Genomic DNA, 22,329 nt, shown 5'->3' with positions numbered 1-22,329 from the left:
TACTATAACAGTTACGTTGCCTATGTTTGGCTGTATGGAAGCTGACTTCACACAAACTTGTGTTCACCCAGACCTTAACCCAGGCAAGCACATGATTGGGTGCAGGAGAGCGGAGGAGTGAGTTCTCTTCAACCCTCTGTATAGAAAGGTCACAGTGCAGTGAGACTCAAAGTGCTCACCGCCCTATGACCGGGTGACAATGACCTCAATTGGAGCCGTGATCTGGTTGTCAATTTTGTGGCCAGATCACGGCTCCCATAATGTTTGTGTGCATAAGGCCTAACTGTCAATATCAACCTGTATGGTTCCCTGAAGTGGTTCCACAATTAACTGGAGTTGTGAAGTCTTAAAGGAAATGTGTTGCCTATTTTTGTTTGGACACAGATTTAAACCCAGATTATGGTCAATTCATATAAATGAGTTGAAAACAGTTGCACCATTTGTATTCCTCTTTTTCTAATCTTTTGAGTACATTTTTTATCTTTTTTTCTCTGTTGGAGATTAAAGCGGCATCCAATTTGTTTAAGTCTTATATGGCCACAGGCAGAAAGGGGACTCGCTGAAAGAGGTCTGTGGTGAGATTTCTAGACATGCTCTTTGATATCATCTATCATCAGTATCTGAGGCAGTGATAGTTTTTTCTTTAGAAGTTTTATCTTCTATTGTATTCCTGACTGTGATGTTCATGATGTGAGTGCTGTAAAGAAAACTCTACAGATTTATTAAGCGTCTGTATGGTGTTATTCTAAATGTCCAGAGAGGAAATTGCAGGATATTTAACTTTTTATTAAAAATAGATACTTGTTTTGAAACATCATAAAATAAATTTCTTAAAAATATGATTAGCAAAAAAGGAAATACCGGTAGGTCATTTTCTGGTGACACCTTCCCTTTAATCAACATTATCATGCAGAGCATATTAGTCAATTACTAATCTAATCTATCCATCTGCTTTATATGGCGACCTGCTGCAGCTGATTGGGCTGCATATAGCATTCGACCTGGACCTGTATAAACCCTGACTTGGGGAATTCTAAAGGTCCAATATAGGAAAGGTATTCATAGAACCCGTTCTTACACAAACCATTATCTTTTGAATAATTGAAGAAGCAAGTAGACTCCATGTCTAAGAGGATACAAAATAATTATTCATTGCACAAACATAAAACATCACATTGTAACTAAAATTCCTAAAAGGACACCATTAGTCATCTCATTCTACAAAAAACTACAGACTTGGCCTCCCTAATGACTACTACAGGCAGTCCCCAGGTTACATACAAGATAGAGTCTGTAGGTTTGTTCTTAAGTTGAATTTGTATGTAAGTCGGAACTGTATATTTTATCATTGTAATCCCAGCCAGAACTTTTTTGGTCTCTGACAAATGAATTTTAAAAAAACTTAAGCTTCATTACAGACTCCTTTGATAACTGTTATAGCTGATTATTTTAGTCTAGGACTAAAGTACAATAAATTACCAATATCCATAGTCCGTTTGTAACTAGGGGTTGTATGTAAGTCGAGTATTCTTAAGTAGGGGACCGCCTGTATTCAATATAAAGCTAAAATGCTAATTAAAAATGTTTAAAAAAGTCTAGAACAAATGAACCGTTTTTCTTTCCTACACGTTGTAATACAAATAAAATCATTGTTATATGTTCTATGAAACTGCTTCCCGATGCCACGAATAACATTTTTCCACTTCTGCCTTCCATCCCAACAATGCTGCTATGGAATCTGGAATTACAAAGGTTTTCAATAAGATTAAAGGCATCACTACACAATCCAAACTTTGTTCTAACTGAAATATACACTTTTGCACATTTTAAAAATGAGCTATAGTATAATCTGTGAGGGATATCTATCCAGTATTCTTGCAATGGTAGAGGAAGAATGAAAGCATTGCATACATTAACTTTATTGCATACAGAGGGGCACATTTACTAAACATCAATGATATCTACAATCTACAAAATATAATAAGCAAGCAACTTAGATGCAGCAAATTTAAAGGGATTATCCAAAGACAACTAATAAGAAACTTTACCAGGGTAAATATAAGATCCAAATTGGATCAGCAATATTGGACCTACTCTGGTAAACTTCCTATGCAGTCTGTAGGAGCAATAAATACGTGACCTTTTGGCAGCAGGATTTGCATGTTTTTTCTCGTGCAAACTGCTTACACAGGTATTTAAGAAGTGTCCGCGCCATTATTGTGTCACATGCAACCTTTTGTGGCGTAGCTGCACTTGTCATCATGTGACTCACATTAGGAGGCGTTCCAGTGCTTAGTCAGACCACATGCCAGATTTACCATGCAACAGAATTGTGTTGCATGCCCTATGTTAAAGGTGCACCAAAAAAGTGGTCAATCTGTCAGGGCAGTGCAGGGTGCACACTACACAGGCAGACTGCACTGTTCGTAGTAAATGTGCCCCATTATTTTTCACTATGTGAGAGGAAGTAAGCCTCCCTGAGATAACATTAGATAAAATCATTCATTGTAAAATGCCCTTGACCTGAATGTTAAATACAAGTTTAAAGCAAATTGGAAACAACTGATTGACTTCCTTGTATACTTTGTGTTGCAGTTCCTCACTATTTTGAAGAACTTGTTTGCTGATGGTAAATAAGAATGTATCATCAGGCAGGTATCTGACAATGTCTTTAGATGTCTTTCAAACATCAGATTGATAAAATTGGCTTAGGCACATGAGATGTTCATGTTTGGATGTATGACTTTTTTGACTGAAAAGTTGCACAAAATATAAACATTTAAGGAAAACACTGCAGTTCCTAAGTTTTTCCAGCACCAAAGGGAAACTGGAATTAATTTTTTTAAAATTGCATCTGTCTACCACATCTGAATCTAACATTGAATTTGTTGTTAGAAATGAAAAATGGAGTAATATGGCTTACTACAAAAGTGTAGCTGATCTGCTAAAAAAAAATTTCAGACATTTTGAAGACGGTGAACTGAGGTAACTGCAACAATAAATCTATACATAGAAAGAAAGTATCCATAAATCTATATAATGCTTATCATATCAGAATTTGCTACAGTTATACTCATTCTAGACAAAACACAGCCTTATTGGTGTCAGCATCAATTGTGGGTGTTACCAGTAGTGGTTGGCGCTGAACTCAAACTTGATTGGGTCTGCTCATTCTTAGTTGTCGGAGTGAGCCGATCCCCAACCTAAATGCTAGACTTCTGGCTGAAGTCTGGGTTTGGCTCTGTGCCGAACATTGCGATTTGGGTCCGCTCATCAGCAATTATTACACATAAAGTGATATTTATGGTTCCACAGAAGCCTTTAATTCATTGGGATGTAAAGTATTTCATTGGGACATTAAGCCTATATGTGTAAAGAATAATGTACTCACAGATGCTCATAGCTATACCATATTACATAAAAGTCTATGAGATACAAAAGAGAGAGCGACTAGGTCTCCATCTACCAGTACAGGATAACATTAAATTCCCATTCCAAGTCTACAGATGGAACAACTGCTAGATAAGCAATTACTGTACAACATAGTGTTAAAATGTAATATTCACCTCAGGGTAGAAATGTTCTCATGAGTTCTGTGTACGAGTACATTGCATCTTGGTCAGTATCAAAGTGTTGCAGCAACTGCTCACTTGGAGATTCTTCTCCTAGAACGCTCTTTATTTCTTCATAGGTTAAATATCCATCTGCATCTTTATCAGCTCCATAAAAAAACACCTGAAAGTCTGAAATGTGAAAAGATTCAAGTAAATTCAATAAAGGCCTTAGTAAATTAACATTTCACATTTCTATACTAGGATATTATTAAGTGAGTCAAGAGCGGCCACTACATTACCCAATGAGCTTTCACATTTTCAAAGTCATATACAGTCTTGTAACATTTCATACAAGAAAAAGCAAGTGTAAAAGCAAAAATGCAGTAAGTTATCTGATTCTAACCGGTTCGGGTTTTCAGGAAAGATGTGGCTATACGAAGTTGTTCTATAGGATCTTGCTGATCTTTTAAAACTCCTTCAACTGTGGCCTTTATGTTCAGCATACTTTCTGCAAGGTAGAGATCGAACAATAGTGAAAATCTACCATAGTACTTTACATATCATGATGTATTAATGCATAATTAGTTACCTTTTAAAGTTATTCAAGGGATGTAAAAAGTGTCCACAAAAAAACTAGCTGTATCAAACTGTATTTTCAATTACTTATACTTATTGACATGAGTATAAGCCTAGGGTGGGCATTGGGCACGACTTCCCTGAGTAATGAAATGCCCCGCAGCAGCCTCCCCGAGTAATGAAATGCCCAGCAGCCTCCTCCACTAATAAAAAGCCAAGCAGCCTCCCACAGTAATAAAATACCCCATGCAGTCTCCGACACTAATAATATACCCCATGAAGCCTCTCACACTAATAATATACCCCATACAGCCTCACACACTAATAATATACCCCATGCAGCCAACTCAAATATTGAAATACCCCATGGAGCCTCCCCCAGTAATGAAATACCCCAAGCAGCCTGCCCAGCAATTAAATACGCCAAGAAGCCTCCCCCAGCAATAAAATGCCCCATGTAGCCTCCCTCAGTAAAGAAATGCCCCATGCAGTTACCCAGTAAGGAAATGGCCCATGCAGCTCCCCAGTAATGAAATGCCCCATGCAGCTCCTAAGTAATGAAATGCCCCATGCAGCCTCTCACAGTAAAGAAATGCCCCATTAATGAAATGCCCCTACTAATGAAATGCCCCACATAGCTTCCCCTAGTAATAATATGCGCCATGTAGGTTCCCCAGTAAAGAAATGCCCCATGCAGTCTCCCCTAGTAATGATATGTCCACTGCAGCCTCCCCAGAAAGAAATGCCCCACATAGCTTCCCCTAGTAATAATATGCGCCATGTAGGTTCCCCAGTAAAGAAATGCCCCATGCAGTCTCCCCTAGTAATGATATGTCCACTGCAGCCTCCCCAGAAAGAAATGCCCCATGCAGCTCCCCAGTAATGAAATGTCACCTGCAGCCTCCCCCAGTAAAGAAATACCCCTATACAGCACCTGCCCTGCAGTAATGAAATGCCCTGCAGCAGCATAAATAAACTTACATACTTAATATCCGATGCTCTCTGTGACTACCTTTCCTCTTCACATTTAACAGAGTGGACAGATGCGTCAACGCGCTCTGCACATGTAGACACTATTACGTTGCAGTGTCGCCACTGCTGATATCATAGTGTGTGCGCTCTGTTACGTGGGGCGAGGTGGAGGAGCCGCGGGGAGCATTGGCAGGTAAGAACAACATCTGCAAGTTGTTCTTCACACATATTGTTCTTCAAATACTATTGCGGAGAACACCGTTCTGCACGCGTGTCTCCGGAACAGATCGCAGATGTTCCCGAACATCTGCAATCTGTTCTGCACTGTGTTCTTTCACTGTGCTCGTTCAGTTTGTAATTTTACTGAAAAATGCTCGAGTCTCCCATTGATTTCAATGGGGCTCGTTACTCGAAACGAGCACTCGAGCATCAGGAAATGTTCGGCTCGAGTAACGAGCACCCGAGCATTTTAGTGCTCGCTCATCTCTAGTAGACACTAACAACCATCATAACATTATGAATTATATAAGTAAATAAATATAATGAATTATATTATATAAATTATTGGAAGAACTTGACATTGGCCTTTGGGACTGAATATCCACAAGACAGGAATGAGTTAGGTATTGAAGGAAACAAAAAAGAAAGTTCTGAAAAAATCCTTTATGTGTTTGTAGCGACAACATGAAATTTACATAGTACCATAGTACATAATGTTGGAAAAATAGGAAGGTCTAACAATTTATATAGTGTGTATCCAGAATAAGGCAAAAAAAAAAAAAAACTAACAAAATGTAAGTTTGATTCCACTTGGCTATATTAAATAATGTAGTAGCTAGCTAAAAGTTGCTATTAGATACCATAATCTGGTAGTAATTATGTATAGGAAAGATCAGATCTCATGTGTACCACTATTGTAATCCTGTACAAAACAGAATTGGGGGCATGAACCGGTGCCAACCACTTCTAAGAGGCTCTGGTTTCTTTGTAAATATGGGTGCAAACTCGCCAGTTTGGACCTAAGATCCGGTCTGAACTGGCAGAGATTTTTGCTATAGAGGGCAGAGTCTATAGTAAATAGAGTAATAAACCTCCTGACCCGACAAAGTGGCATGCGGGTAAGAGTAGCCAATAATCTAGGGGGAGGAGGAGATCCATATGTCTTCTCCACTAGTAAGACATAAAGAATCTCCCCTAATGTGTCTAATGAAATTGATATTATCGCTTCTAAATGCAAGATGTACCTGGAAGAAAAATTATTATTTGTATATTTCTGCATTAGTTGAATACATCAGACATACCAGTTTGTATAGTATCCAGAACTTCTGCATTTGGAACAAAGGTTGCTGTAACAAAAAGAAGGTTGTTATGAAATATTGCTAAATGTCTAGATACAAAGGCGTATTATTGTAAATTTCATCAGAAGAAGCTATTGTATGAATGTAATAAGATAGAGCTTTTGCAGGGTAGGATGTTTAGAAACAGTCTGGTGGCGCCACCTTCAGTTCTTTTTATTAAACTGCAGCTGTTCAAGTACTGAAGACATTATAAGATGCGTACTGGTCTCTATGGGTGGAAAATCTTTCCTCTGATTTGACTCTTCTTCAGTATTTATAATGTTGTACAATAATTTATTTTCTGGGCTTTTAGCTAAATATTATTTTATTATATATTTATACTACTTTACATTTCAACTCAGAAAGCCCCCTACATTGTATTTAACGTGATGTGATTATAAAATGATATGGTCCTGTATTTGAACTTAAAAAAAACATAAAGCAGGATTTAATAAAAATACATATTGGGTCCAGGTATATGAACCGATCCGAATTCACCCACCAGTGACACCAACCGCAGACTTAACTGTTTAAATGCAAAATGACAGCACCTTGTAGACTGGCATGCCTGCACCTGGGTCTTAGCCATGTGCCACTGTTGACTGATCATTACTCATGATCCTACTAAAGAAAATTATTGAAGAAAATCTACCATCAAAATCAAGCATGATAAGCCAGGGACACTTACACTTATCTCCGAGGCCTGTGACTGTTAAAGACTGTTAAAGCCCAAACTACAACCAAGACCCACTTACCGTATTTTTTGGACTATAAGGCGCACAAAAAATCCTTTGAATTTCTCAGAAATCAAAGGTGTGTCTTATAGTCCAGTGCGCCTTAAATATGAACCGTACTTACAGACAACAGCTGCCTTGAACTGTGCACAGGTCTGCCACCTGCTGGTCATTCATCCTTATAATCAGGTGCGCCTTATAATCCGTGCGCCTTATATATGAACCTAGACATTTTAGCTGGCATTTATTTATGGTGCGCCTTATACTCCGGTGCGCCTTATAGTCCGAAAAATACTGTATTTATCGCAAAGTGCCAATTTATACTCTCTGCTCTGTCACAGCTTTCATTAATTTCACGCCCGTGCCCACGTGTTCCCAACTCCTAGGGCGCACACGCACGCCGGCTTCAGAAGATTTAAAGGGCCGGTGCACCGTTAATTCGCACTGGCCATTTCCTGGAAAACTATTTATGTCTGCCTCTTCCTGAAAGTCCTACTTAATCTTTGTGCCTCACAGCCTTAGAGAAAGCTGCCTAGCAATTATCCTGCGTTCCTGTGCCTCCGGCGTTCCAGTGTGTTCCTGCTCCTGAGTCCTGTGTTCCTGCTCCTGTGTGTTCCTGAGTCCTGTGTTGCTGTGTTACCAGAGTCCCTCCATGTTCCTGTGTTACCAGAGTCCCTCTGTGTACCTGTGTTACCAGAGTCCCTTCATGTTCCTGTGTTACCAGAGTTCTTCCGTGCTGCTGTGTTCCTGTCTCCTGTGTGCCTGAGTTCCCGTTCCCATCTGCCTGATCTCCCATTGCTGACCTCGGATTGGACTTGACCTTGCATGTCTGCCGTCTGCCCTGACCCTGTGCCTGTACTCGACCATGAGACTGCAATCCGTTAAGGTAACCTGATCTTGGCTGCAACCGCGGGCTAGCCACACCTGTGGAACGACCTGGTGGTTCCCTGCCGCAGCAAGGCCATCCCGCTTTGCGTCGGGCTCTGGTGAAGACCAGGTGCCACTTAGACTCCGGTCCCAGGTGTCGGCTAGTATCAACTCCCGTGGTGGTCCAGTGGATCCACACATCCCGAATGCTTGCATTAATATTAGACAAAGGAACCTGAAAGACTTACCAGAGCCCTTTAGTGTTGCAAATTAACAGGCAGTTCCCATCAGAAAAACATGTCTCTCCCTCATCCCTGCTCTCTCCCTCTTCCCCCTCTTTGAGTAATCTAGAAGCAGCAGGAAGTGCAGCAGGAGGGGAGACTGATTGTAACAGCCTGTCAAGCTACATCACTGAGGGGCTCTGGAAACACCCACCAGAGCCGTCAGGCTCATTAACATAGTTATAAAGATTATTTTAGAAGGAAGAAGGTGATGTACGTATAACAAATGTAGGAAGATGACCATAGTCACGGTGCCTGGATCTATGAGTAAGTGCCCCTGATATATCATGATTGATTTTGATGGTAGATTTTCTTTAAAGTAAAGCTTTCACATAAAGTTCCATTAACCCCTTAACGCTCTGCGCCGTAGCTCTACGGCGCAGAGGTATAAGGGATGTATGAAGAGGGCTCATGGGCTGAGTCCTCTTCATACAAGGGTGGGGGTTTTTGCATATTGCACAAAACCCCCACCGCTAATAACCGCGGTCGGTGCTTGCACCGATCGCGGCTATTAACCCCTTCAACGCCGCCGGCAAAGTCACCGGCGGCGTTTAAAAGACGGCGGCGCGCGGGCGCCGCCATCTTTTTTCCGATCGCCACGCCCCCGAACGTCATCGGGGGGCGGCGATCGGTTGTCATGGTAGCCTCGTGTCTTCTTTTGACACGAGGCTATCTTGCAGCTGCAGATTCGTTACAATGAGCCAGTGGCTCATTGTAATGAATGTGCTGCAAAAATGCCATATATTGCAATACAGAAGTATTGCAGTATATGGTAGGAGCGATCTGACTGTCTAGGGTTAATGTACCCTAGATGGTCTAAAAGATAGTGAAAAAAAAAATAAAAAAATAAGTTTAAAAAATAAAAAAAATTAATAAAATATTAAAAGTTCAAATCACCCCCCTTTCCCTAGAACGGATATAAAACATAATAAACAGTAAAAATCACAAACATATTAGGTATCACCGCGTCCCAAAATGCCCGATCTATCAAAATATAAAAACGGTTACAGGCGGGGGTGACCGCCGAGGCGGGAAATGGCGCCGAAATGTCCGAAATGCGACTTTTACACCTTTTTACATAACATAAAATGAAATAAAAAATGATCAAAATGTCGCACAGATCTCAAAATGGTAGCAATGAAAACGTAGCCTCATTTCGCAAAAAATGACCCCTCACACATCTCTGTGCGCCAAAGTATGAAAAAGTTATTAGCGTCAGAAGATGGCAAAATTTTTTTTTCTTTTTTGTACACATTCGTTTAATTTTTGAAAATGTATTAAAACACAATAAAACCTGTATAAATTTGGTATCACCGCGATCGCACCGAACCAAAGAATAAAGTAGGCGTATTATTTGGAGCGAAGAGTGAAAGTCGTAAAAACTGAGCCCACAATTTTTCCACATTTGGAATTTTTTTTCAGCTTCGCAGTACACGGCATGTTAAAATAAATAACATTACGGGAAAGTAAAATTTGTTACGCACAAAATAAGCCCTCACACAGGTCTGTACACGGAAAAATGAAAAAGTTATGGATTTTTGAAGTTGGAGAGCGAGAAATGAGCCGGAAAACCCTCCGTCCTTAAGGGGTTAAAATGTCACCATTGGACATTACAATGGACACCACATAAAGCAAACCGACAAACCCTGCACTGGTGAATGGTAATTTGGTGCTATGTGTGATCTTTATTAGAGGTATTTTCACATCAATAATCTAGGCCGTCATCCCATATTATCCTGGACAGGTTTTTTATTTGCACCCTGCAGTGTAGCAATACTGGCAGAATCAAAAGTATCAGCTGGCACATGATTACTGTGACCAATCGCTGTGACTCCACAAAGCAACCCAAAAAACACGTCCTTTTACTTATCTCCAGCTCAGTTATGTGATATATTTTTTCATATTTAAAACAATTCAATACATGATAACAAAAGCTAGAAATACTTCAATTTCTGTTCACACCCAGCTCCTGGCACAGTGGCCATATGGATACACATAGAGAGCATAAACATTTGTGTTATCTTGTGTTATCACAAAATTATTTTGATTTCAGAACAGTAGTTTAACTTGCCAGATACATATCTGGATATTGCTCCCTAATGGAATAGGTAAGGATGGATGCACGCTTGTGTGATGGAACAGCAGTGCACATGTGGGGACCCCCTGTGGCAGTGATGGCGAACCTTTTAGAGACAGAGTGCCCAAACTTCAACCTTTATCCACTTATTCATCGTGAAGCGCCAACATGGAATTTTAAGAAGTAACTTATTGCTATCTGGTCTTCCACATTTTTCAATTGTATCGGCCACCTGCGGCCACCAATATAGTTGATAGAAGGGGAGCAAATTCAGATTATCAATGTAGCTTCTCTCCAGGGTTTCCCTTTAGAGGAAGAATGGTGGGTCCAGCAGGAGGATCTCCAAAGACAATGCAGTTCTGTTAATCGCTTCTCACTTTTCCCTCAGTTTCAAACAGTCAATGAAATGTCGCTTTAAAATAGCGCTGAGAGCAGTATCTCTTAAGTTTCCTGGGACTGCAGGAAGATTCAGTGGATTTAGTCTGTTCCGTGAACTCTGTCCTGGGACAATGGCCTGAGTGTCCACAGAAAAGGCACCCGTGCCATAGGTTCGCCACCACTGCCCTATGGATACTTCTATGGCATTGATGGACACTAAAACTATAGTCACATATTTATGTGAAATAACAGATGGCTGAATTGTGTCAGTGGGGTGTGTTTTTCTGGAATGCTCATAGACTATAGTCAAGTGACAGAAAAGAGCTGGCTAGGTCATCCAGTGCATGCCAACTGCATGTGCGTCGTGCTCTCCTATTATTGTAAGTAGGCTTGGCAAAGATTAATGGGCAAAAGTTGGGGGCATTATAGAAAAGGTGAATGAGCATTTTTTCTTGGGGGAATAGTAGAAAAGGGGACATTAAAAGTAGAAATCTACAGAAAACAGACCATTCTTAGTAGTGGGCCAACAGAAAAGGCAGCATTATATGTGGATGACCGACTACTGAAAGGGCTAGCATTACAAGTAAGGGGCACACTATATGGTGGCATTAGGGGTAGATACAAAGGGTTTTGATATATATATATATATATATATATATATATATATATATATAATACATCTTATGTCTCTCTTTCCCCATCAGCATCAGCACTGACCCACTGTGAGATCGTACTGTATTTTATAATTATATTGTAAGAGGGGAGGTACTGAATGCATCTTTACCTATGGGGGTACTAAATTTATTTGAAAGGAGTGGTCACTGTATTTTTTAAAAGGGAGACATTATATACATTTTAAATGGATAATCTATATGAATTGAAATGTAGGAACTATAAGAAAGGTAAAGGGATGGTAATAAAGCAAATATCGTAAAAAAGTGCTTAACCCTGTTGGGGCAGGGGTGTGTTTTGTCAGAAAAGATATGGGTATAAAATGACATTTTTGGTACAAACAGTGGTCTGAACCAAGAGTTGGCAAAGTTAGAAAAAGATGCAGACAAAATGAATCAAAAGCCACTGAAAGATGTAGCCATATTTTGTGCAATAAAATATAAAATATACGATGAAAGAAGGCTACATACTCGGTGATGCATGAGTCTGAGGCTCGGTTACAGATTCTACTGTGCTTCTATTCTTTGTTGATTTCACGGTTGTTTCATTTTCTCCAAAACGTTCTTGCTTTGTTCGGTTTAAAGCATTTTCAATAAAGTAGACATCATCTCTGAGCTGTGATATTTGAGAAAAGCTTAGCTCCAAACCCTGTGAAGGAAAGAAATAAAGAAGACAGGAATTTTATTGAATGCATCACTCAGGAAAAAAAAAGAATAAAAAACTGAGACATTAATCATTTGGGTCAAAATAAGTCAAATAAGTCAGAAACTCTTCATTTTTCAGCTGCAAAAGCAAAATGAGATGTAGCTGAGCTGGATATGCACCTGTTAAAAGAAAGATATTATCACTGGTTCTCTATAGGACTACAGATAAATCTTAAAGCTTTTGGTCAGTAACAGTAATTGTAAAGTAAACTATATATATTTATTTGAAGCAAAATTTGTACTTTAAATAGTACAAAATATGGTCATTTGCTGCCACCCTGTGGTGATAGTCTGAAATTATTTCGTTTTTCCAGTAAAGGAGAACATACAGCATTACATAAACAGTTATTTATCTTATTTAGTTACAGTAAATCTTGGTTGTTTGTTCATCATTAATTTATTTTCCATTATTAAGCAGTCTAAATGTTTTAGTCCACAAATTGTAACAAATAAAAATGTTAAACCTTGATTGTGGGAGGTATACAGTACAATGCTTTATGATTGCTTTAACAGAGGTTAAAGGGAATCTACCATCAAAATCAAGCATGATAAACCAGGGGCACTTACTCATGGATCCAGGCACAGTGACTGCAGTAATATTCTTATATTTTTTATCCATTGACTCCTTCCTTCTAAAATCAATGTTTACAATTATGCTAATGAGTCTGAAAGGCTACTGGGGTGGTTCCCAGAGCCCCTTCATGCTGCAGATTCACAGATTGTTAGACTCCCACCCATTCCTCTCTGCTCCTGATCAGCACATCCCTCTCCCCCTGCCTGATGAAAACATCACAGCAGCACAGGAAGTTTCAGCACACAGTGGGAGAAGGGCAGTGTTCCTTGCACACTGTAAAAGCTATGAATCTGCAGCACAGAGGGAAGGAAGGATATTATGGGTAACAAATATCGGAAGTTCACTGTGCCTGGATCTATGAGTAAGTGCCCCTAGTTTATCATGCTAGATTTAGTGGGGCCATGTGTGGGCTATTTTTTTGCGGGATGAGATGATTTTCAAGTGTTTCCATTTTGGTGTGGCTACTGGCAGTTCCTACTGATTGGTGACTGATGTAACATTCAGAAAATTTTATTATAATCATTCTCTGTGCTACAGTCAATGGTGCTCTCTAATTATGATCATCACATTTTTTGCAAAATAAAGGTTTTATGTTGATATAATATGGTAATTTGGTAAAACACTATTTTACCAAACATGATGGTATATCCATCAAATGTTGATCAACAGAGATTATATTATTTCTGAAAAATTAAGTGACCATACACTGTTCTCTAATTTTGATCTCCAGTGTAGAAACTGGAGTCTGTACCCCAAAACCTGACCTGAGGGGAAGAGTTGAATTCCATGCTTCAACAGACAATTAGGCAAGCTGTGACGCTTGAGACCACATGACTTTTGTTGCCTTTTATTTCTAGAGAAATGAATACTTTCCCATTTAACTTAACCTCTTGGCGCTCTGCGTCCGATATATTACATGCTGAGCTTATTGACTTACCGCCCAGCGTCCGATACATCCGATACATCCGATAGCAACCTCCAGCCTGAAGCTACCTGTAGCAGGCTGTGTGCAACCTCTGCAGAACACAACGGATTGAAGCAGCAACCTTGAACCAGTTGAATTTATTCCATGCTGTTGTGGTCATTGCCGTGTTCCAGAATAAATGAACTATGAACTACCATACACCTGCAGCCTTTCCATCTTTTCTTGCAAATCCAGCTGTTGGATACCTGCCCAAAGTGTAAGAGACCCGTTCCTAGGTTACCCCACAAAAGTGACCGAGAAGAGCATTAGGCTGCACTCAGCCAGCCGCTCAGGTACCAAAGGGAATCTAGCTGCCCCCAAGCCCAAGTTTGTAGTAAAAATACAAAATTTATTGAAAAAACATTTAATGTTTTTTCAATAAATTTTGTATTTTTACTGCAAACTTTTTTGGCCTGTTGCCGATGGTCTTTCCTTTACAAGCTTCCATCATAACTACTATAATACTGCCCCCTATATACAAGAATATAACTACTATAATTCTGCCCCCTATGTAGAAGAATATAACTGCTATAATACTGTCCCCTATGTACAAGAATATAACTACTATAATACTGCCCCCTATGTACAAGAATATAACTACAATAATTCTGCCCCTGTTTACAGGAATATAACTACTATAATACTGCCCCCTATATACAAGAATATAACTACTATAATTCTGCCCCCTATGTACAGGAATATAACTACTATAATACTGCCCACTATGTACAGGAATATAACTATTACTAGTAGCCAGGCCCCCTCCAGTATATAGCCAGCCACCCCCAGTATATAGCCAGCCACCCCCAGTATACAGCCAGCCACCCCTCAAGTGTACAGCCAGCCCCCCCTACAACATTATCTCTGTAATGTTGTAGATAGAGTACAGAATGCCCAATAAAAACATGGTTACCAGAATTAACTTAAAAATGTGATGAGGTTTGAGGTTGACATATATCCAGTTATTTGGGAAAACTTATTAGTTAAAGCTTGAACATTAAACTGAATTGTCTCATTCACATGCATGATCAGCTGAGCTGAAATTGCAAATATTAAAAATTACAATTTGTCTGGTTTGTTACATTTTTTCGAAAAGTTCAATTTTGGTCTTTTCTGGTGGTCAAAGTTATATGACCCCAAGTAGACAATAGTCTCGCCACGCCCGGCAGCCAACAGTCACAGAGCCCTCAGTAGCCAATCACACAGGGGACAGTGACCTCAATATACTGTATCTCCAGAAACATTCAGAAACTGGCAGGTTATTCTGTATATTTTTCATTAGCTGAAGGGTATGGTGAACCCCAATATACTGTATTTCCAGGAACAATTAGAAACTGGAAGATCATGTAGTATATGCTGCAATAACTGAGGAAGATGGTGAACCCCAAAATACTCTATTTCCAGAAACAATTAGAGAGCAGATTATTCTTGGAATTGTGGAGGGGGTGGTAGAGCCCAATGTACTGAAGTTATGCCAACAATTAAAAAACCAGCAGATTATACGTAGATTTTTGCCCTAACAATGGTGATGGTGCAACACCCCTGCCAATGCACATGGCAGAGGAGTAATTGCGAATAAGCCCCTAGTACCATTTAGTACATTCAGAGGTAATTGTGCGGTAGATACCTCCTAGATAGGCAAAGGTTAACATTATTTAAAGTTTATCATCCAATGATGTTCCACTATTGTAACTGGAGTGTGATTGGAGAGTGGGATCACCTCACCAGGGATTAACTAGACCCTTAGTCAGGGGAGGAGTTAAGACTGTGAGACAGTGAGAGACAGTGAGTGTGGAAAGAAGAGAGTTCCAGAAACTCCTGTCAGGAACGGGCCAGCTCTCGGTGACCAGGTCTGCTCCTAGCACAGACCTAAGGAGATTATCTACAGAGCACATAGTGAGAGATACTGTGTCAGTCCACCATCAGGGCTGATACTGAACCATACCCAGGACAATGCTGCAGCTTCCAGCATTGGACACAGCTACATCCCAGCCTGTACCTGCATCCAGGCTGGTGACCCAACTCCTGAGGTTCCCTCTCCAAGATCACTCCAGTAACCTGCATAATCGTTAGTACAGAATCGTTTGGCCTGTTGCTGCTGTTGGTTCAAATAAAGAACTGTAAGTTACCTTTATGCTCAACATTGCCTCCGTCTATTCCCTGCTATGGCCGTATCACCATCAAGGGCTCCCTCATCCACCATCCAGGGACACATACTACAGACTCTAAGGGTTGCCCCAGGGAGAACCAGTACCACAGCTTCTCCCCCATCTAATTTCTTGCACACACCACCCGCTGGAGACCTGCCAGGCTGTGGGACAGCCCTTCAGTCCCCATACCAAGCACTGTGAAACTAGCGTGCCTAGGCTGCAACCACCAGACACTCCGGTATTCTGGGCCCCGGCTTCCTCCAGGCTCCAAGAAATGGCTAGGCCCCCGATGGGGGATGTTGCAATGGTGACTTCAAAAATTGTCCTGCCATGTAAAAAATTGTGTGCCAAATTACCCTAATGCGCCAGGGAACATAACTCAGCAGAAGGAAGCCAGGTTTACAAAACCCAAAAATCCCACAAACAAAAGTGTGGCCCTATCCACAGGATAGGGCCTAACTTGCTGATCAGTGGGGGTCTCAAAGATGATGGAGTCCCACATACCTCAGTCGAACCCCTCATCACTCCAACAAAGTAATGGAGCAGACTCCATTGCGCCATGCATGACTGTTCTGCTCCATTAATCTCTATGGAGCTGACGAAGATCGCTGAATGAAACTCATCAATGAGAACCCCACTGATCAGCAAGTTAGGCCCTATCATGTGGATAGGCTTATTGTGGCTAAATTTGTTGCTTTGGATGCAAAACAGTATAGAAACATTATTAGTACATATTTCAGTAAGTGATGGGTAATATTTTTTGTCTGCTGAGGAAAATACTGACTTTTACTTAAAAATAAAATTCCTTCCTGCGTTAAGAAAAAAGATTTTGCTTAGACTAGATGAATAATGTAGCCAACGCATAGGTTTAAAAATGCTCTTAACATGGCTGGCTGGATCATTTCTGTTAGAAAAAATATTATAGTCGCTTTATCATAGGGAAAGGTTTCAACTTTCAAAAGTTTGAATAATTTGAAGTTATAACCTGCCTTAGAACCTTACACTTTTAAACCACCTTTCATTTAGAAAATAGATCATGTAGGGTTGAATTAGTTACATTATGTACCATTGCTAGAATAGAACTTCTTCGAACAATTGGAATTCTAATGGGAAGTATTTATTACAAGACACTAGGCTATTTTCTGCTTTTGTAGACCCATTGTAGACTGTATTACATTTTCAGTAAAAAGCATGTAATTTCCATTAAATTAATTGAAAATGCACAGAAAATTGTACTGACCTCCTCCAGGCGATTTTGAAGGCTGTTCAGTGCTGTGGTCATATTGTTGAACTGTCGTTCCAGTGCTTTCTCGTACTGTGAAAAATGTAATAAAAGGTAATAAAATACAAATTATTGTATAAATTACTATGCTCATCTGCAAATGAAGTTGACCCTTTAAAATCTGAGCATGAAATTCAGCAGTTTTATATTCTAGATGTTGTTTTACATTTTTTATTTTATACTTTATATTACTACTATCCAACGAAACACATATTAACTTAGTTTAGTGTTACCTACAAGTATGAATTGATTTGCTTATATAAGTCATTAGCAGAAAGTCTGGTGTATGTTTGTGAATCGTGTTAAGTCACCTTGACTTTATGTGTTCATATTCCTGCTGGATACTGGTGGAATATCATCCTTTTATACTGTTATAGGGTGAGCAAGCTCCATATAGTGCCCTGATTAATAAATAATTTAAATACCTTTATTCCATCAGTTTTTTCCCGGGCCAGCAGGGCTTTTATGTCTTCTCCTTGACTAGAAACAGTTTTTGTTAATGATTTAATGTTCTAAAAAATAAAATGTAAATTCACTAAAATTATTAGCTATTAAATGTTTGACATCACAAAAAAACCCAGCTGTTAAGGCACATTGGGGGTCATTTACTAAGGGCCCGATTCGCGTTTTCCCGACGTGTTACCCGAATATTTCCGATTTGCGCCGATTGTACCTGGATTGCCCCTGGATTTTGGCGCACGCGATCGTATTGTGGCGCATCGGCACTGGCATGCACGCGACAGAAATCGGGGGGCGTGGCCGAACGAAAACCCGACGTATTCTGAAAAACCGTCGCATTTAATAACCGAAAATGTGTTGCTTGGGAAGGGCTTACCTTCACCTGGTCCAGTTCGGTGTATTCCGGCGCGTTCAGATGATTTTCAGCGCAGCAGCGCCACCTGGTGGACGGCGGAGGAACTACCATCATAAATCCTGTCCGGACCCGAATCCTGTTCAGAGAACGCGCCGCTGGATCGCGAATGGGCCGGGTAAGTAAATCTGCCCCATTATATTCTTTTAGATGATAGAAGCATACATTTAAAAAAAATTACACATTTTATGGCAGAAATTGCAACATATACTGTAGAATGCATACATATGTCAGAGTATGCTGTATGTTAGCATACATCAAATACCATATATACATCCATACCAAAAAGTATTTATGTTTTAGGGGAAACAAAGTCTTATTATACTTTTTTACACATCGTTCATTAGCCTGTATAAAGATAGGACACGTCCTATCTTTCTACGGAATACGGCGCCGCACGCAGTGTATTTCTATGGAGAGGGACAGAGGTGAGCAGCGCTCTCCCCCTTATTCTCTCCCCGGCACCAATGTATGCCCACTGTATGCTGAAAATAATTAATTTAATTTATTTGAAATGTCAGAACAAAAAGACTGACACCTGCCAATACACTTACAACTTCCAACATATGTACTCTTTTTAGAAGAATAGTCTCTTTGGATCGATATGATTGTTCCATTTTCTGATCTTCATTCTAGATTAAATAATACAAAATATTAAAGTAGCAAAAATGCCCCAAATCCATTTTATTGTGTTTGTAGAGTATATGTTACATAGTGACTAATAGATTTAGGTAACACATTATCAGCACAACTCTCCAGAAGTGTAGGGAGTAGTGATGAGCGACCCTTTCAGGATAGGGTAGTCTAATTTTGTCCGAACAAAATTTGGTTTAGGTACCCGAAACCTAACTCTTCCAAGTAACACCTGCAGGTGTTAACCTTTAAATACAGAGGACAAAGCTGCCATCAGCATTCAAATCCCGGCAAAGTTTTCAACTCATCACTAGTTAACCCCTGCAATCAGTGCAATAGTGTTAACTCCTTTAATACCGGCAGTGCCTGTGCTACCATTTAAATACAAGGGCCACCTACAGGACACTATCCCTAGGAATTTCACTCCCTGTGACTCCATTGGGGAGCAATGATCCTAGAGAATGGTTCTGGTAGAGGGCTGTTTGCCGGAAAGCATGGGTGAGTCCGAACGCTAAACCCAAAATCCTGGCTGATGTCTGAGTTCAGGCACCCGAACATGCAATGTTCAGCATAAACTGAAAGCACCAATATTTATGAATAGGCTTAATATTCTTACCATGTATGTTTCATTCTGACTACTTCCATTGTCAATATGGTAAAGTTGACCTAAGATAAAAAAAATACATTTATATGTGTTTACAGAACCAACATATTTTGTATGGTAAGCATAAGTCTCTTTCCCCTACAGGATTTAATGTATCCCACTCACACACATGAAGAGCCGTGTTCATAGCAATTAGAGCAGTTGTCTGCATTTTGGCCAAATTAAAAAAAACGCTATACAATAATATAAACTTATAAACAAGGATAAACAAGTTAGAGCTTACAGTCTGTGAGTATGAGGGGCTGGCACAGGTGGTATTAAATCTTGTATAATGGTCCAGCCATTTTATAAGTGAATGGAAAAAAAATAATTTAATAAATAAAAATGCTGCTGCTTGAATCAGACATCAGCCGCCATCTTTTATGCAAAGTCCAAAGTCAATGGGACTTCAGAGCAGCCTGTAGCTTGGTACCTGGCATTTGCCAGATCAGACCCCCTGTGATTCAAGTATGGGGGGCTCAAATAGTAATAAAAATGTTTAAAAAAAGTTTAAAGTATTTTAAAAGTTTTAAAATATGAAAAAAAACTAAAAATGAAAACACCTTTCTCTAGAACACGTATAAAATTACACAAATAATTAAAGTCATACACATGTCAGGTATTGCTGTGTCCCCAAAATGTCCAACATAATCTAAATATAAAAACATAAGCGTAATATGAAAGATGAAATAAAAATGCACATATCCAACACAATGAGACATGGGTTAACGTGTTTTGACTCCCAGCATCTTACTCATAACCTGTACAAATCACAACTGCAATACCTTATATCTGTTAGATCTGTGTGTCTTGAAGGAAGACCTGAAAGCCCTCCCACAGCACCACATGATCTCAGGTAGACCATCCCCCCATATCACATGAAAAGGTAAGGTCAATACAAAGAACGCATTTTTAGAAATTTCGTAAGCATAACAATAATAGAATTAAAAAAGAGAAAAAATTAAAAGGAACTACATAATGCAGTTCCTAGTGAAATGCACTCGTACAAAGGGACATGGATCAAACTATGAAATAATCAGACGTCAGTCAGCTGTATACTACGATTATGAAAAATTACGTATAGACTCTCAATATGTCAGTAAATATCAAACAGCTGTCAGGCATCCGATGCTGTACAAAATATACAGCATGTTGTCATATGTATGACATGTTGTCATATGTTAGAAAGACTTCACATTCAGGACACATAATTTCATCTACACATCTCTATCTATTCTTCTGAGATGAAGCTTCCTCCTGTGGTCCAGTACAGCCCAGGACTCGCCATTTTAAAGCTACATCCTTGGCTGCCAGGGTTACAGCCGGAACAAGAAGGTGTGGATAAAGACAGATTATTGTTGGAGCTCCTGTTCTGGGAACCCTGCTTCTTCCTCTTCAGGGAACCCTGGAGGGAAGCTAAAATCCATATATCTCCATCATCTTCCTTTTGCATTGGTGAACTCATTACGCCAATATGATTGAAACCTGTGATACAGGTCCTGAACCACTCCGCTGATCACGAAGGGACGGGACTCAGGCTTTAAATACTGAGCATCTCCTCGCACGCGCTGCCGCTGGTATCAATGCGGGGACACGCTATGTGAATGTGTACTATCATCCAATACGTGTATATTACTTAATACTACATCTGGTCCCTGATGAATGTTAGATAGTCAGGAAACGCGTTGGGTCTAATCATCTTAGGAGCGCTGGCTCAGGATAGAGTGAATTTTAGTGGCCGAGCAGTTGTGAGCATTTATCTTAGACTCCATGTAGGCTAATGAGCAGTCTCCTATCCACCAACAATATGAGCAGATAGCCTCCAATTTATCTCAGGTTGATCCCAGGTCAAGCCGAGGACACGGCTGATGTACTGGTGTTGATCTTTAGTTTTTTGTATGCCATCAAACCATCTGTGAGAGGGGGGCTTTGTTACATATGCCCTATATCCACTAGATGCTGGGCCTATGGTATCATACAGTAGCCTATACCCCCGCTGTCTTTGGTCTTGGTCCCAGTCTAGGTCAGCCTAGATATATGCTTGAGCTGGGGTCAGACATTTGAATCACCTTAGACACTTATTTTAGTGGTGCAGGACGATATACCTCAACACATTCTTTTATTTATTTTAGTGCATATCTAATAAAAGTAACATTTTATAGTACCTGATACTCTCTTTCCCCCAATCTCAGTGAAACCTGTGATACAGCAGGGATTAATAAGTTACTGCTTAAATTGTCATGTTGGCACTTTCTGACATATAAATGGGCTTTGGTTGTACTTTGGGCACTCTATCTCCAAAAGGTTGACCATCACTGCCGTAGGGCATCACGCCAGCAGTGGGAACCACAATAACCATACAGCAGTCGCACCAACATGATGTGACCACAGAGGAGAGGAATCAATATGTAAGAATAAGATCTTGATTTATTCAAGCCTAGAGGTACCCTGAATTCCATGACAAAAATCCAAAAGGTTTCCTGAGTAATTTTCTCTTTGTGTTCCCTCCTCTAATAGGATACATAACTTTTTCTATTCCCATCCATGAAAATTATTTAACTCTTTTTTTGTGTGTTTCCCTAAAATGTCTTGATGCCGCAGAAATATTGACAGCATCGTTGATAACATCTGACAGGTGGCCACATTTGTAACATCCTTTCACATCGAGCCATGTATGATTGGTATTCTGGCTACTAAAAAGGCTAGGGGACAGGACATTACTGATAGTGGGGGCCCCTTTAGCTACACATCTTACACCATCTTTAAGAACATCAGATAGACTCTGATCCTGTAATAGAATGGGAACATATTTCTGCACAATCCTACTATATGGAGTTGAAAACACTTGACATCCCTTCGATTTATCTCGATTTATCTGGTTGAGATTGGATTTTACCTATGTCCAAAAAATGTGAGTTGCTCTGTGTCTTTGATTTTATCTTCTTTCTTGATAATCCTCCTACTGTAACCTCTCTGGCCAAGTTTCTCTTCGGTAAATTCTTCTCTCTCATAAAATTTACGTTGTCTGTACAATTCCCTCAATTAATCTAACAAACTCAC

General features: G+C 39.9%; 1 protein-coding gene across 1 annotated transcript in view; it reads right to left on the bottom strand.

Annotated features, from left to right (window-relative positions):
• Positions 1-1,403: 1,403 nt before the first annotated feature.
• The window catches only part of LOC140071657 (uncharacterized), a 39,663-nt gene continuing 18,737 nt past the window's right edge, over positions 1,404-22,329 (bottom strand). The window contains exons 3-11 of the mRNA XM_072119204.1: positions 19,243-19,292; positions 18,548-18,625; positions 17,548-17,634; positions 17,081-17,155; positions 11,919-12,096; positions 6,404-6,448; positions 3,958-4,062; positions 3,567-3,743; positions 1,404-1,738 (exon numbers count right to left, since the gene is read on the bottom strand). Of these exons, the coding sequence (XP_071975305.1) occupies positions 3,568-3,743; positions 3,958-4,062; positions 6,404-6,448; positions 11,919-12,096; positions 17,081-17,155; positions 17,548-17,634; positions 18,548-18,625; positions 19,243-19,292 (794 nt within the window). The 3' untranslated portion in view covers positions 1,404-1,738; position 3,567. The remainder of the gene's footprint in view (positions 1,739-3,566; positions 3,744-3,957; positions 4,063-6,403; positions 6,449-11,918; positions 12,097-17,080; positions 17,156-17,547; positions 17,635-18,547; positions 18,626-19,242; positions 19,293-22,329) is intronic.

This window comes from Engystomops pustulosus, chromosome 1, assembly GCF_040894005.1.
Source record: "Engystomops pustulosus chromosome 1, aEngPut4.maternal, whole genome shotgun sequence".
Taxonomy (NCBI): Eukaryota; Metazoa; Chordata; class Amphibia; order Anura; family Leptodactylidae; genus Engystomops; species Engystomops pustulosus.
The sequence above is the reverse complement of the archived record's forward strand: the minus strand, read 5'-3'. Positions and strand labels throughout refer to the sequence as shown.